Genomic DNA, 14,285 nt, shown 5'->3' with positions numbered 1-14,285 from the left:
TCCTGACGAAGGGTCTCGGCCCGAAATGTCGACTGTACCTCTTCCTAGAGATGCTGCCTGGCCTGCTGCGTTCACCAGCAACTTTGATGTGTGTTGCTTCTCAACCTTATCTACCTGTGACGCCACTTTCAAGGAATTACAGATCTGCATTCTCAGATCCCTCTGAAAAACGCACTCCTCAGTGCCCTACTCTTCACCGTGTAAGTCCTACCCTGGTTTGTCCTCCCAAACTGCAACGTCTCATCCCACTTCTCTAGCCTTTTCCTGGTGACCTTTGACCCCTTTACTAATCAAGGACCTATCAAGCCCTGCTTGAATATACCCAATGACTTAGCCTCCTCAGCCAGCTGAGGCACTGAATTCAATATTTCACCACCTTCCAGCGAAAGAAATTCCTCCTGATCTCTGTTCTAAATGAATGCCCCTCTATTCTAGGTAGTCAGCTGAAAAACAGGACCTCCAGGGTAGTAATCTCTGGATTGCTGCCCACGCCACATGCCGCTGAGGGTAAGAATAGGATGATCTGGCAGATGAATGTGTAGCCTAGGAACTGGTGCAGGGGGCAGGGGTTCAGATTTCTGGATCACTGGGATCTCTTCTGGGGAAGGTATGGCCTGTACAAAAGGGACAGGTTACACTGGAAGCAGTGAGGGATCAATATCCATGTCCACAGGTTTGCTAGAGCTGTTCGGGTGAGTTTAAACTAATTTGGCAGGGAGATGGGAACTGGAGTGATGGTGCTGAGGATGAGGTAGTTGGTTTACAAACAGAGGCAGTGTGTAGTGAGACTCCTAGTAAGGAGAGGCTGATGACAGGGCAAAACTGCAGTCAACAGAATGAGTTGCAATGTAAAAGGTGAACAAAGTCGAAAAGGTGAACAAAGTCGGACAGAAGGTGTTATATTTGAATGCGTGCGGTATATGGAATGAGTTGAATGAACTTGTTTAACACAGTTACAGATCATTGTGGGCATCGTGGTATCGTGGCTGAATGAAGATTATAGCTGGGAACTTAACGTTTAAGGATACACGTTGATTTGAAAGGACAGGCAGGAAGGCAGAAGGGGTCGTGTGGCTCTGTTGGTAAAAAAATGAACTCAAATCCTTAGAAAAAGGTGACATAGGGTCAGAAGGTGTTGAATTGTTGTGGGTAAAAGACCCTGATGGGAATTGTATACAGACCCTCAAACATAGTAAAGAAGTGGTCTACAACTTACAAAGGAAGATAACAAATGCATGTCAAAAGGGCATGCAATTGGTATGGGGGATTTCAATATGCAAGTAAATTGGAAAAATCAAGTTGGTGCTGGATCCCAAGAGGGCGATTTTCTAGAATATCTACAAGAATGGTTTTTAGAGCAGCATGTGGTTAGCCCACTAGGGAATCAGCTATTCTGGATAGGGTTTTGTACAATGAACTGGAATTCATTAATGAGCTTAAGGTAAAGGAACTATTAGGGGAGAGTGATCATAACATGATCGAATTCACCTTGCAATTTGAGAAGGAGAAGCTAAAGTCAGATGCATCAGTATTGCAGTGGAGTAGAAGAAATTACAGAGGCATGAGAGAGGAGTTGACCGGAATTGATTGGAAAAGAACACTGGCAGGGATGACGGCAGAGCAGCAAAGGCTGGAATTTCTGAAAGCAACTCAGAAGGCATGGGATATATACACCCCAAAGAGGAAAAAACATTCTAAAGGCAGGATGATACAACTGTGGCTGACAAGAGAAGTCAAAGCCAACATAAAAGCCAAGAGAGGTCATATAACAGAGCAAATGTTAGTGGGAAATTAAAGGATTGGAATGCTTTTGGAAACCAACACAAGACAACTAAAAAAATCATAAAGAAGGAAAAGATGGAATACAAAGGTAAGCTAGCCAATAATATAAAAGAGGATACCAAAGATTTCTGCAGATACAGAAAGTGTAAAAAGGAGGTGAGAGTAGATATTGGACTGCTGGAAAATGATGCTGGAGAGGTAGTAATGGCGGACAAGGAAATGGAACTGAATAAGTGTTTTGCATCAGCCTTCACTGTGGAAGACACTAGCAGTATGCCGGAATTTCAAGAGTATCAGGAGGCAGAGAGTGTCTGAAATTGCCATTACTAGGGAGAAGGTTCTTGGTAAACTGAAAGGTCTGAAAGTAGATAAGTCATCTAGACCAGGTAGTATATACCCCAGGGTTCTGAAGAGGTGGCTGAAGAGATTGTGGAGGCATTAATAATAATCTTTCTAGAATCAATTGATTCTGGCATGGTTCAGGAAGAATGGAAAATTGCAAATGTATCCCCACTCTTCAAGAAGGGAGAGAGGCAGAAGAAAGGAAATTATAGGCCAGTTAGCCTGAGTTCAGTAGTTGAGAAGATTTTGGAGTCGATTGTTAAGTATGTGATTTCAGGTTACTTGGAGGCACATGATAAAATAGGCCATAGTCAGCATGGTTTCCTCAAGAGAAAATCTTGTCTGACAAATCTGTTGAAGAAATAACTAGCAGGATAAACAGAGGTGATTTTTTGAATGTGTGTACTTGGATTTTCAGAAGGCCTTTGACAAGGTGCCGCAAATGAGGCTGCTTAAGAAGGATGAGAGCTGCTGGTGTTATAGGAAAGATACTAGCACGGATAGAGCTTGGCTGTTTGGCAGATGGCAAAGAGAGGGAATTAAGGGAGCCTTTTCTGGTTGGCTGCCTGTGACCAGTGGTGTTGCACAGGGCCTGTATTGGCACTGCTTCCTTTTTACGTTATATGTCAATGACTTGGATGGCAGAATTGATGGCTTTGTGGCCAATGTTGTGGATGATCCGAAGACAGGTGAAGGTGCAGGTAGTTTTGAGGAAGTAGAGAGGCTACGGAAGGACCTAGACCATTTATGAGAATGGGCAAAGAAGTGGCAGATGGAGTACAGTGTCGGGAAGTGTGTGGTCATGCAATTTGGTAGAAGAAAGAAAAGAGAAAATAAAGTGGTCTTATGGTCTTATGAGACTGTGCCCTTTGGTTCCAGGCTCTCACTAAAGGAAACATTTGCTTCACGTTCACTCTATCTTGACCTTTCAATGTTCATTTGGTTTCAATGAGATCCCCCCTCATTCTTCTAAACTCCAGCGAGTACAAGCCCAGAGCCATCAAACACTCCTCATGCATTAACCCTTTCATTCCTGGAATAATTCTCATGAACCTCCTCTGGTAGGCCCAATGTCTTGTAAAGCCTCAGCATTATATATTTGCTTTTATATTCTAGACCTTGAAGTGAATGCTAACATTACGTTTGCCTTCCTCACCACCTACTCAACCTGCACAAGGACTCCCAAGTTTCTTTGCTCCCCCTTTAAAAATAGTCTATACCTTTCTTCCTTCTACCAAGTGCATGGCCATTCACTTCCCAACACTATAATCCATCTGCCACTTCTTTGACCATTCTCCTGATCTTCTGTCTGTAGCCTCTCTGCTTCCTCAACATTACTTGTCCTTCCACCTATTTTTGTATCATCCGGCAGCAAAGCCATCAACTCCATCATCCAAATCATTAACATATAATGTGAAAAGAAGCGGCCTTAATATAGATCCCTGTGGAAAACCACTAGTCACAGGCAGCCAACCAGAAAAGGCCCTATTTATTCCCACTCTTTGCCTCCTGTCTGTCAGCCATTTTTCTATCCATGCTAGTATCTTTCCTGTAATATCATGGACTCTTATCTTGTTTAGCAGCCTCGTGGGTTGCATCTTTTCAGAGGCCTTCTGAAAATACAAGTTAACAACTTATCTAAGAGTTTCTTAATTGTTCCTGATGTATCTGCCTCTACCACTACCCCGGCAGTGTGTTCCATGCACTCACCACTCGCTGTGTAAAAAAAACTTACCCTATCTCCTGTAAAATGCCATTCCCTTTTCTCAGTTCCTTCGTCTCTGCTGCACTTGTTCCCAGGATGAGGCTTTCCATTCCAGGATGTCAGAGATGTCCTCTCTCTTCAAGTAACAGGGTTTCCCTTCTTCGACCATTGAAGCTGCCTTCACCGGCATATCCTCTATTTCCAAAGCATCCATGCTCACCCAATCTTCCCACTGCCTTAACAGTAATAGAGTTCCTCTTGAACCTACCTCCCTATGAGCCTCCACATCCAACACATCGTCCTCCACAACTTCTGGATTCTACCACCAAACACATCTTTACCTCCTCCCAACCCCTGCTTTCCGTAGGGATTGCTCTCTCCATAATTCCCTTGTCCATTCATCCCTCCACACTAATCTCCCTCCCGTCACTTACCCCTACAAGCAGCCTAAGTACTACACCTGCCCATTCACCTCCCCCCTCACCTCCATTCAGGGCCCCAAACAGTCCTTCCAGGTGAGGCAACACTACACCTGTGGATCTGCTGGGGTTATCTATTGTGTCCAGTGCTCCTGATGTGGCCTCCTCTACATTGGTGAGACCCATTGGGACCAATTTGTTGAGCACCTCTGCTCCACCTGCCAAAAGCCGAACCTCCCGGTGGCCAAACATTTTAATTCCCATTCCTATTCTGGCATGTCAGTGTGCAACCTCCTCTTGTGCCAAGATGAAGCCTCCCTCTGGAGGAGCAAGAGTTTAATTCCATCTGGGTAGCCTCCAACCTGATGGAATGAATATCAATTTCTCCTTCCGGTAAAACAAAATTAACCTACCACTTCCCTCTTCTTCTGTTCCCCACTCTGGCCTCTTAATTCTTCTTACCTGCCTGTCACCTCCCACTGGGTCCTCTCCTCCTTCCCTTTCTCCCATCGTCCACTCTTCTCTCCTATCAGATTCCTTCCTCTCCAGCCCTTGACCTTTCCCACACACCTGGCTTCACCTATCACCTTCCAGCTACCCTCCTTTCCCTAGACACTAGACACTAGAATACTACAGCACAGTACAGGCCCTTCGGCCCTCGATGTTGTACTGACCCATATATTCCTTAAAAATAATGTACTAAACCCACATTACCCTGAGACCCTCTATTTTTCTTTCATCCATGTGCCTGTCCAAGAGGCTCTTAAATACCCCTAATGCTTTAGCCTCCACCACCATGCCTGGCAAGTCGTTCCAGGCACCCACAACCCTCTGCGTAAAAAACTTACCCCTGATGTCTCCCCTAAACTTCCCTCCCTTAACTTTGTACATATGCCCTCTGGTGTTTGCTATTCGTGCCCTGGAAAACAGGTACTGGCTATCCACCCTGTCTATGCCTCTCATAACCTTGTAGACCTCTGTCAAGTTCCCTCTCATCCTTCTACCCTCCAAAGAGAAAAGCCCCAGCTCTGCTCACCTTGCCTCATAAGACTTGTTTTCCAATCCAGGCAACATCCTGGTAAATCTCCTCTGCACCCTCTCCATAGCTTCCACATCCTTCCTATAATGAGGTGACCAGAACGGAACACAAAAAGCCCCCACCTTTTTTTTCTAGCATTTCCCTTCTTCATTTCCAGTCCTGATAAAGAGTCTTGGCCGAAAATGTTGCCGGTCTATTCATTTCAATAGATGCTGCCTCACCTGTTGAGTTCCTCCAGCATTTTGTGTGTTTTTTTTTCTTTGGATTTTCAGCATCTGTAGACCTTTTCATGTGTGAGATTTGCTTCCCCCTCCCCCACTATACCTTACACCAAACACCTCAAAATTATGCCTCTCTGTATTAGCCATTTTGGCCTTGGGGATAAAAAAAACCTCTGACTATCCACACCTCTTATCATATTTCTATCAAGACTCGTTTGCTCCAAAGAGAAAAACCTGAGTTCACTCAGCTCATCCAAAAGTTTTGAAGTCTTTAATTGCCTGGGGGAATGATGGAAGTTGCACACAGATCCGGTGAAGTGGAGGGAATGTCTCCTTCTCTCCCGTGGAATCAGTGAATAGATACGGGTCTTCTGGGACGCAGCTGCCATCTTGCAAGATCTGGTCACATCCTCTGGTCCCCATCTCTGTATCGCTCTGCCCCACAGCTGGTCAGCTGTGTAAGTGCCATGTTTGCACAGACTGTTTGATTGGGAAGAGCTGCTACCTCATAGCACCAGAGTCGTGGGTTCGATCCCGACCTGTGGTGCTGTTGGTGTGGAGTTTGCATGCCGCACCTGTGACCTCCTCAGTTTCCCCCCCACACCTCCCCCTCGAGCTGACATCCTGCAGGTGTGGAGACTGATCGGTTAGATTGATAGATGAACAGATAGGTACTTTATTGATCCCAAAGGAAATTACAGCTTCACAGTAGCATTACAAGTGCACAGATAAACAAATATTAGAAGGGAAGTAAGAAAGAATAAAAAATAACTTATTTCAAGCAGTCTAACAGGGGAGGGTCACCACTTCTCCAGCTATAGGTTGACTCACTATAGAGTCTAATGGCCGAGGGTAAGAATGACCTCATATATCGCTCTTTGGAGCAGCACAGTTGTCTTAGTCTGTTACTAAAAGTGCTCCTCTGTTCAGCCAAGGTGGCATGCCGAGTGTGAGAAACGTTGTCCAGAATTGCCAGGACTTTCCGTGGGGTCCTTTGTTCTACCACAGCCTCCAGTGAGTCCAGTTTGACTCCTATAACAGAGCCAGCCTTTCTAATCAGTTTTTTGAGACTGTTGATGCCATTGCCCCAGCATACCACCGCATAAAGATTATAATGGTGACAACAGATAGGTAGAACACGTGAAGGGGAGGCCTGCATACTCCAAAGGACCTCACTGTCCTCAGGAAGTAGAGGTGACTCTGGCCCTTCTTGTACACAGCCCCTGTGTTAGTGCTCCGCTCAAGTCTGTCATCCAGGTGCACCCCCAGGTACTTGTAGGCCCTCACCACATCTACATCCTCACCATCAATATGTGACAGGGAGCAGTGCAGGCTTAGTCCTCCTAAAGTCCATCACCATCTCCTTTGTCTCACTGATGTTGAGCTGCAGATGATTCAGCTTGCACCATTTAACAAGTCCTCCACCAGGGCCCTGTATTCATCCTCCCGTCCTCCCTTTATACACCCAACAATGGCTGAGTCATCAGAGAACTTCTGCAGATGACGTGACCCAGTGTTGTATCTAAAAATCCGAGGTCTACAGGATCAACAGGAAGGGGGCATAATGGGCCACTGTAACGTACTCCCCGGTGTGAGGGTGAAAAGTGAAGTCTACGGGGAATTGATGGAAATGTGGGAGGAAGGTGAAACACTAGCATAGCATTTAGAGCAATGTTTTACGCAGACCAACTGTAAGATCGGGGTTCAAATCCCACGGCAGTCTGTAAGGAATCTGTACATTTTCCCCATGACTGGGTGAGAAGGAAGGTGAGGAAGAGAGCATTGGAGGGTGATAGCCAGGTCAATGAGGTAGGGGAGGGGAAAGGGTCTGGAAACGGCCTGCCCTGGGGTTGGAGTTGGAGACAGACAGCCTGCCCTGGGGTTGGAGTTGGAGACAGACAGCCTGTCCTGGGGTTGGAGTTGGAGACAAACAGCCTGTCCTGGGGTTAGGGTTGGAGACAGTCAGCCTGTCCTGGGGTTGGAGTTGGAGACAGACAGCCTGTCCTGGGGTTGGAGTTGGAGACAGATGGCCTGCCCTGGGGTTAGGGTTGGAGACAGATGGCCTGTCCTGAGGTTGGAGTTGGAGACAAACAGCCTGTCCTGGGGTTAGGGTTGGAGACAGACAGCCTGTCCTGGGGTTGGGGTTGGAGACAGACAGCCTGTCCTGGGGTTGGAGTTGGAGACAGACAGCCTGTCCTGGAGTTGGAGTTGGAGACAGACAGCCTGTCCTGGGGTGGGATTTGGAGACAAAAGGCCTGTCCTGGGGTTAGGGTTGGAGACAGACGGCATGTCCTGGGGTTGGAGTTGGAGGCAGACGACCTGTCCTGGGGTTGGAGTTAGAGGCAGATGGCCTGCCCTGGGGTGGGAGTTGGAGACAGGTGGCCTGTCCTGGGGTTGAAGACAGACGGCCTGCCCTGGGGTGGGAGTTGGAGACAGATGGCCTGTCCTGGGGTTGGAGTTGGAGACAGACGGCCTGTCCTGGGTTGGAGACAGACGGCCTGCCCTGGGGTTGGAGACAGAAGGCCTGTCCTGGGGTTGGAGACTGAAGGCATGTCCTGGGGTTGGAGACTGAAGGCCTGTCCTGGGGTTGGAGACAGAGCGCCTGCCCTGGGTTGGGAGTTGGAGACAGACGGCCTGTCCTGGGTTAGAGTTAGAGTTGGAGACAGACGGCCTGCTCTGGGGTTGGAGTTGGAGACAGACAGCCTGGCCTGGGGTTGGAGTTGGAGACAGACAGCCTGGCCTGGGGTTGGAGTTGGAGACAGACGGCCTACCCTGGAGTTGGAGTTGGAGACAGACGGCCTGTCCTGGGGTTAGAGTTGGAGTTGGAGACAGACGGCCTGCCCTGGGGTGGGAGTTGGAGACAGACAGCCTGTCCTGGGGTTGGAGACAGACGGCATGTCCTGGGGTTGGAGTTGGAGACAGACGGCCTGTCCTGGGGTTGGTGTTGAAGGCAGACGGCCTGGCCTGGGGTTGGAGTTGGAGACAGACGGCCTGTCCTGGGGTGGAAGTTGGAGACAGACAGCCTGTCCTGTGGTTGGAGTTAGAGTTGAATACAGACGGCCTGCCCTGGGGTGGGATTTGGAGTTGGAGACAGACAGCCTGTCCTGGGGTTGGAGTTGGAGGCAGGCGGCCTATCCTGGGGTTGGAGTTAGAGTTGGAGACAGACAGCCTGCCCTGGGGTTGGAGTTGGAGACAGACGGGCTGTCCTGGGGTGGGAGTTGGAGACAGACAGCCTGTCCTGGGGTTGGAGGCAGACGGCCTGTCCTGGGGTTAGGGTTGGAGACAGACGGCCTGCCCTGGGGTTGGAGTTGGAGACAGACGGGCTGTCCTGGGGTGGGAGTTGGAGACAGACAGCCTGTCCTGGGGGTTGGAAGCAGATGGCCTGTCCTGGGATGGGAGTTGGATACAGACGGCCTGCCCTGGGGTGGGAGTTGGAGTTGGAGACAAATGGCCTGCCTGGGGTTGGAGGCCTGTCTGTGTCGGTGGGGTGGGGGGGGAAGGAGCTTGCTTTGCTATAGTTACCTTTTTTGTTTCGTTGCTGTTGCTGCTTGTACTGTTCTGCGGAGCATCATGGGCATGTTTCTGGCGGGTGCATGAAATGCACAGCCTGGGGTGGTGACAGAGGCAGAAACATTTAGATAGACACATGAAAGTGTCGACAATGGAGATGGGCATTCCGTGGGCAGAATAGATTAGTTCAGTTGGCCAATTGATTACTAATTTAGTTGGTCCAGCACAACATTGTGGGCCGAAGGGCCTGTTTCTGTGTTGTACTGTTCTGTGTGATCACACCTGCCCCCAGCACATCCTGACACGGTGTTGGTTGTTTACGCAAATGATGAATTTCACAGTGTCTCTCTTTCGGTGTACATATGGTAATTAAATCTGCGCCTGAAGGTGGAGGAACAGAAAGAACTAACTGTGTCTCTTCTTCCCACAGCCCCTTCCTCGCCAGCTGCTTGTCGACAGATATCAATGGCCAGAGCAGCTCGGCAGCCCAGTCCTCCCTGGATTCCAGCCTGCGGTCGAGCAGCCTCTCGCACCCTTCGCTCACCGAGCGCTACTTCAGGGCCAGCCCACCCCGTCAGGCCGGCAGCGGCCCAAACACGGACGCCTTGAGAGGCGACCCCGCCGGATTCGGCCCCAGCGCGCTGTACCCTGAGCGGCCCTCCGGCGCCCAGCTCAATGCGGCGGGGAGCGTGGGGTTCCCTGAGAGCCCGCAGCCCCTGCACCGGACCGTGGCCACCAACACCTCGCCCAGCCCCTCGCTGAGCCGGCAGGCGGCTCCCGGCAGCCCTGGAATCAGCAGGCACCCCCTGGGGGCACTGACCGGGGTGTCGGGCAGCCCCATCCTGCCCCGGTACCACGGCGTGGTCAGCGCCAGCGCCCCCGTGACTCCCAGCAGCCCGGTGGCAGAGACCTACCCCCCATATGGGTTCCCTGCCCCGCCGGCCCAGGCAGAGGATGGGTACCCGGGGCTGAGCCAGCACGGCAGCCTGGCGGGCCTCTCCGCTCCGGGGACACCAGGGTTCCCCGTCTCGCCGGCCTACCTGAGCGCCGCCGGCGGCTCCCCCGTCCTCGGCCGCGGCTACGCCGGGAACAGCCCCCAGCCGCAGCTGCCCCAGAAGCGACGGACGTCGAGCGGCGAGCGCTCCGGCAGCTCAACCAACTACGCCACCGTCAATGGCAAGGCCGCCTCGCCGGTCTCCAGCGGGGTGTCCAGCCCCAGCGGCAGCAGCACGCCCGGCCTCGGCTTCACGCACACCCTGCCTGACTTCTCCCGGCTGGCGCTGCCCGGTAAGCAGGGGGGCTGTTTCCTCCACCTCACACCCACAGCACAGACAGTGACCCGTGGGCACAGGCAGGGGCACTGGGGCACAGGCAGGGGCACTGGCACAGACAGTGACCCGTAGGCACAGGCAGTGACCCACAGCACAGACAGTGACCCGTGGGCACAGGCAGGGGCACTGGGGCACAGGCAGGACAGGGGCAAAACAGGTAAGGCACAGGCAGTGGCCCACTGGCACAGTGTCCCAGAGCACAGACAGTGACCCATAGGCACAAGTGGTGTCCCACTGGCACAGACGGGATAGTGATGGGACAGATAGCACAGAGGGGAGGCAGACAGCACAGGCAGGACACAGACGGGACACCGGAAGGACAGAAAGATCACAGACACCACCGACGGGGCACAGACCGGACGCAGATAGGGCGCTGAGTGTGAAGAAGGGATGGAGAGAGAGCACAGACGGGGGCACAGACACCACAGGCGGGAATGCAGACGGTAATCCACCCACAGTTATGAGTCAGGTGTTCAATAAATACAGCCCAGTATCAGCACTGGTCAAACACTGGACAGTAAGATTAGTCTGAGCACTGACACAGGGCTGTGGGGAGAGAGTGGGACAGTGGTGGGTTTAATCTGGGGACTGGATACAGGGCTGTGGGGAGAGAGTGGGACAGTGGGATTAATCTGGGGACTGGATGCAGGGCTGTGGGGAGAGAGTGGGACAGTGGGATTAGTTAGGGGATTGAACACTGCAAGCAGAAATGGGGCAATTTAGTAATTAGAGTCGGTAAACAGACAGAGAAAGGGGCAGAGGGGTTAATTTGATTCATACAGGTCTCAGGAAAGAGTGATGTGGTGTTGTTCCTTGCTGTTAGAGAAAGAAGGGCTGTGGGGCCAATTGCTATTGATACAGGGCTGAAGGAAGAGTGGGGCGGTGAGGTTAATTTGGAGTGATTCTGGGCCGGTGGGTTAATTGGATTCATGCAGCGCTCTAAGGGGAGAGGCGTAGTGAAGTTAATGGGATTGGTAAGGGCCTATGAGGACAGTGTGGCACTAATTGGTTTTGACGCAGGCTGTAGGGAGACCCAGGGCTGGAAGGTTAATTGGATTTACAGAAGACTCTGGAGAGTGAGGAAGTCGTGTGATTAATTGAATTGATGCCGGACTATTGGGAGAGGGCGAGGTGGTGAAGTTAAATGGAAGTGAGAGTGTGTGACAGTTGTTAAAATATTTTTCATTGTCTCAGTGTGGCAGACATGCAATGGTACACTGTGATATCGTCTGGAGATCATGACGAGAGAGAACTGAGGGGTTGTTCAGTTCTGCCTTTCTCCTCTGGGACACGGTTTTTTGCCGAGACTGGATGGAACGTGTGAATCTGTCCTTGTCCTGATGGAAATCTATGCTGCAGTGTGCTGAATATGTACATTCAGTCCAGAATTCAGTTACATTCGGGGCATTTAACAAATTCTTAGTTAGGCACATGGATGATAGCAAAAGAGAGAGCTCTGTGGGAGGGAAGGGTTAGATTAACCTTAGAGTAGGGGAAAGGGCCAGCACAACATCGCGGGCCGAAAGACCTTTACTGTGCTGACGTGTTTTATGTTCTATAATTAAATACAGATATAGTCTCACTTGCTGCCTTCCAGTAGGCAGTCCGATAACTGTGATTTGAGAGCATGCCTTATGAGGAAAGTTTGAGCAAGCTAGGGATTTTCTCCTTGGGGCCAAAGACAGGTGAGGTGAGAATGGTGCAGAAGATGATAAGAAGTATAGATCAAGTGGACATCGAGAGACTTTTTCCCAGGGCAGAAATCAAAATTCATTATCACAGTACATGTACGTCACCATATACTGTCCTGAGATTCATTTTCTGGCAGGCATTCACAGTAGAACAAAGAAATACAATAGAATCAATGAAAATCTACACACAGAGAGACTGACAAACAACCAATGTGCAACAGAAGACAAACTGCAAATACAAAATAGTGTTAATAATAAGTAAATAAATAATACTGAGAACATGAGTTGTAGAGTCCTTGAAAATGAGTCAATAGGCTATGAAATCAGTTCAGTGTTTGAGAAAGCTCTGGGCTGATGTTCCTTGAGGAAATTACAGGCAGGATAGACAAAGGAGAGTCAGTGGGTGTTGCTTACTTGGATTTTCGGAGAACTTCCGACAAGTTGCCGCACATGAGGCTGTTTAACAAGATAAGGGGCCATGGTATTACAGGGAAGATACTAGCATGGATAGAGGATTAGCTGATTGGCAGGAGGCAAAGAACGGGAATAAAGGGGCCTTTTCTGGTTGGCTGCTACTGATGAGTGGTGTTCCGCAGGGACAGGTGTTGGGATTGCTTCTTTTCATATTATACGTGAATGATGACGGATTTGTGGCCAGCTTTGCAGACGATACAAAGACAGGTGAAGGGGCAGGTAGTGCCGAGGAAGCAGGGAGTCTGCAGAAGGACTGAGACAGATTAGGAAAATGGACAAATAAGTGGCAGATGCAATATGGTGTCAGAAAGTGTGTGGTGATGCACTTTGGTAGAAGGAATAAAGGTGTGGACTATTTTCTAAACGGGTAGAAAATTCAAACATCTGATGTGCAAAGGGACTTAGGAGACCTTGTACAGGATTCCCTGAAGGTTAACTTGCAGGTTGAGTCAGTGGTAAGGAAGGTTAGCGTTCATTTTGAGAGGACTAGAATCTAAGAGCAAGTGTGTAGTTCTGAGGCTTTAAAAAGCATTGGTCAGACCAGACTTGGAGTATTGTGCAAACACAAGGGATTCTGCTGGTGCTGGAAATTTAAGCAACACACATCAAAGTTGCTGGTGAACGCAGCAGGCCAGGCACATCTCTTTCAAATCTCTTACTAGCTCTTCCTTCAGTTAGTCCTGACGAAGGGTCTTGGCCCGAAAAGTCGACTGTACCTCTTCCTAGAGATGCTGCCTGGCCTGCTGCGTTCACCAGCAACTTTGATGTGTTTTGGAGTATTGTGAGCAGTTTTGGGCCCCTTATCTGAGAAAAGATGTGCTGGCATTGGAGAGGGTCCAGAGGAGGTTCACGAGAATGATTCCAGGTTTGACGACTCTGGACCTGTACTCACTGGAGTTTAGAAGAATGGGAGGGGATCTCATCGAAGCCTATCGAATATTGAATATCGAATACACAGAGCGTGGTTGGTGAGTGAACTGAGCTTCCGGGGTGATGGTAGAGGCAGATACATTAGGGACTTTGAAGAGGCCCTTAGACAGACAGATGGATGATAGAAAAATGGAGGGTTATGAGGGAGGGAAGGGTGAGCTTGATCGTGGAGTAGGTTAAAAGGTCAGCACAACATCATGGGCTGAAGAGCCTGTATTATGCCGTACCATTCTGTGTTTTAACCCTGTTCTTCAACCATCTTGTTATCTTTGCAGACAGCAGCCCAGAAACCCGAGCCAATGTTAAGTTCGTCCAGGACACCTCAAAATACTGGTACAAGCCAGATATCTCCCGAGAGCAAGGTATGTGGGATGGTTCAGAAGGAGCACCTAAAGTTCAAAGTTCAAACTAAAATCTGTTATCAGAGTACATACATGCCAGCACATACAATCTGAAATTCATTTTCTGTGGGCGTACTTAGCAAATCTCTAGAACAATAACTAAACAGGAACTGTAAACTGTAAACAAACTGCAATTGCAGATGATAAATAAATAGCAGTAAATAACAAGATAAAAGAGTCCTTAAATGAGTGTAGTTATCCCCTTTTGTTCAAGACCCTGTTGGTTTATATCTCAGAAAGGATGTGTTGTCTTTGGAAAGAGTCCAGAGGAGGTTCACAAGGATGGTTACAGGAACAAAGGGATTAACATATGAGGAGCATCTGGCAGCTTTGGACCTGAACTCACTGGAATTTAGAAGAATGTGTGGGGATCTCGTTGAAACCTACCGAATGTTGAAAGGACTAGATAAGGTGGATGTGGAGAGGGTGTTTCCTATGGC

General features: G+C 49.5%; 1 protein-coding gene across 11 annotated transcripts in view; it reads left to right on the top strand.

Moving 5' to 3' along the window:
• Nucleotides 1-14,285, top strand: part of LOC140199300 (tensin-1-like) — a 416,856-nt gene that overhangs the window by 369,118 nt on the left and 33,453 nt on the right. For all 11 annotated transcript variants that reach the window (XM_072261116.1, XM_072261119.1, XM_072261118.1 and 8 more), the window contains 2 exons: nucleotides 9,449-10,305; nucleotides 13,720-13,806. In XM_072261116.1, coding sequence (XP_072117217.1) covers nucleotides 9,449-10,305; nucleotides 13,720-13,806 — 944 coding nt within the window. The remainder of the gene's footprint in view (nucleotides 1-9,448; nucleotides 10,306-13,719; nucleotides 13,807-14,285) is intronic.

Source organism: Mobula birostris, chromosome 6 (genome assembly GCF_030028105.1).
Source record: "Mobula birostris isolate sMobBir1 chromosome 6, sMobBir1.hap1, whole genome shotgun sequence".
Classification (NCBI taxonomy): domain Eukaryota; kingdom Metazoa; phylum Chordata; class Chondrichthyes; order Myliobatiformes; family Myliobatidae; genus Mobula; species Mobula birostris.
This window is presented reverse-complemented; position numbering and strand designations above follow the sequence as displayed.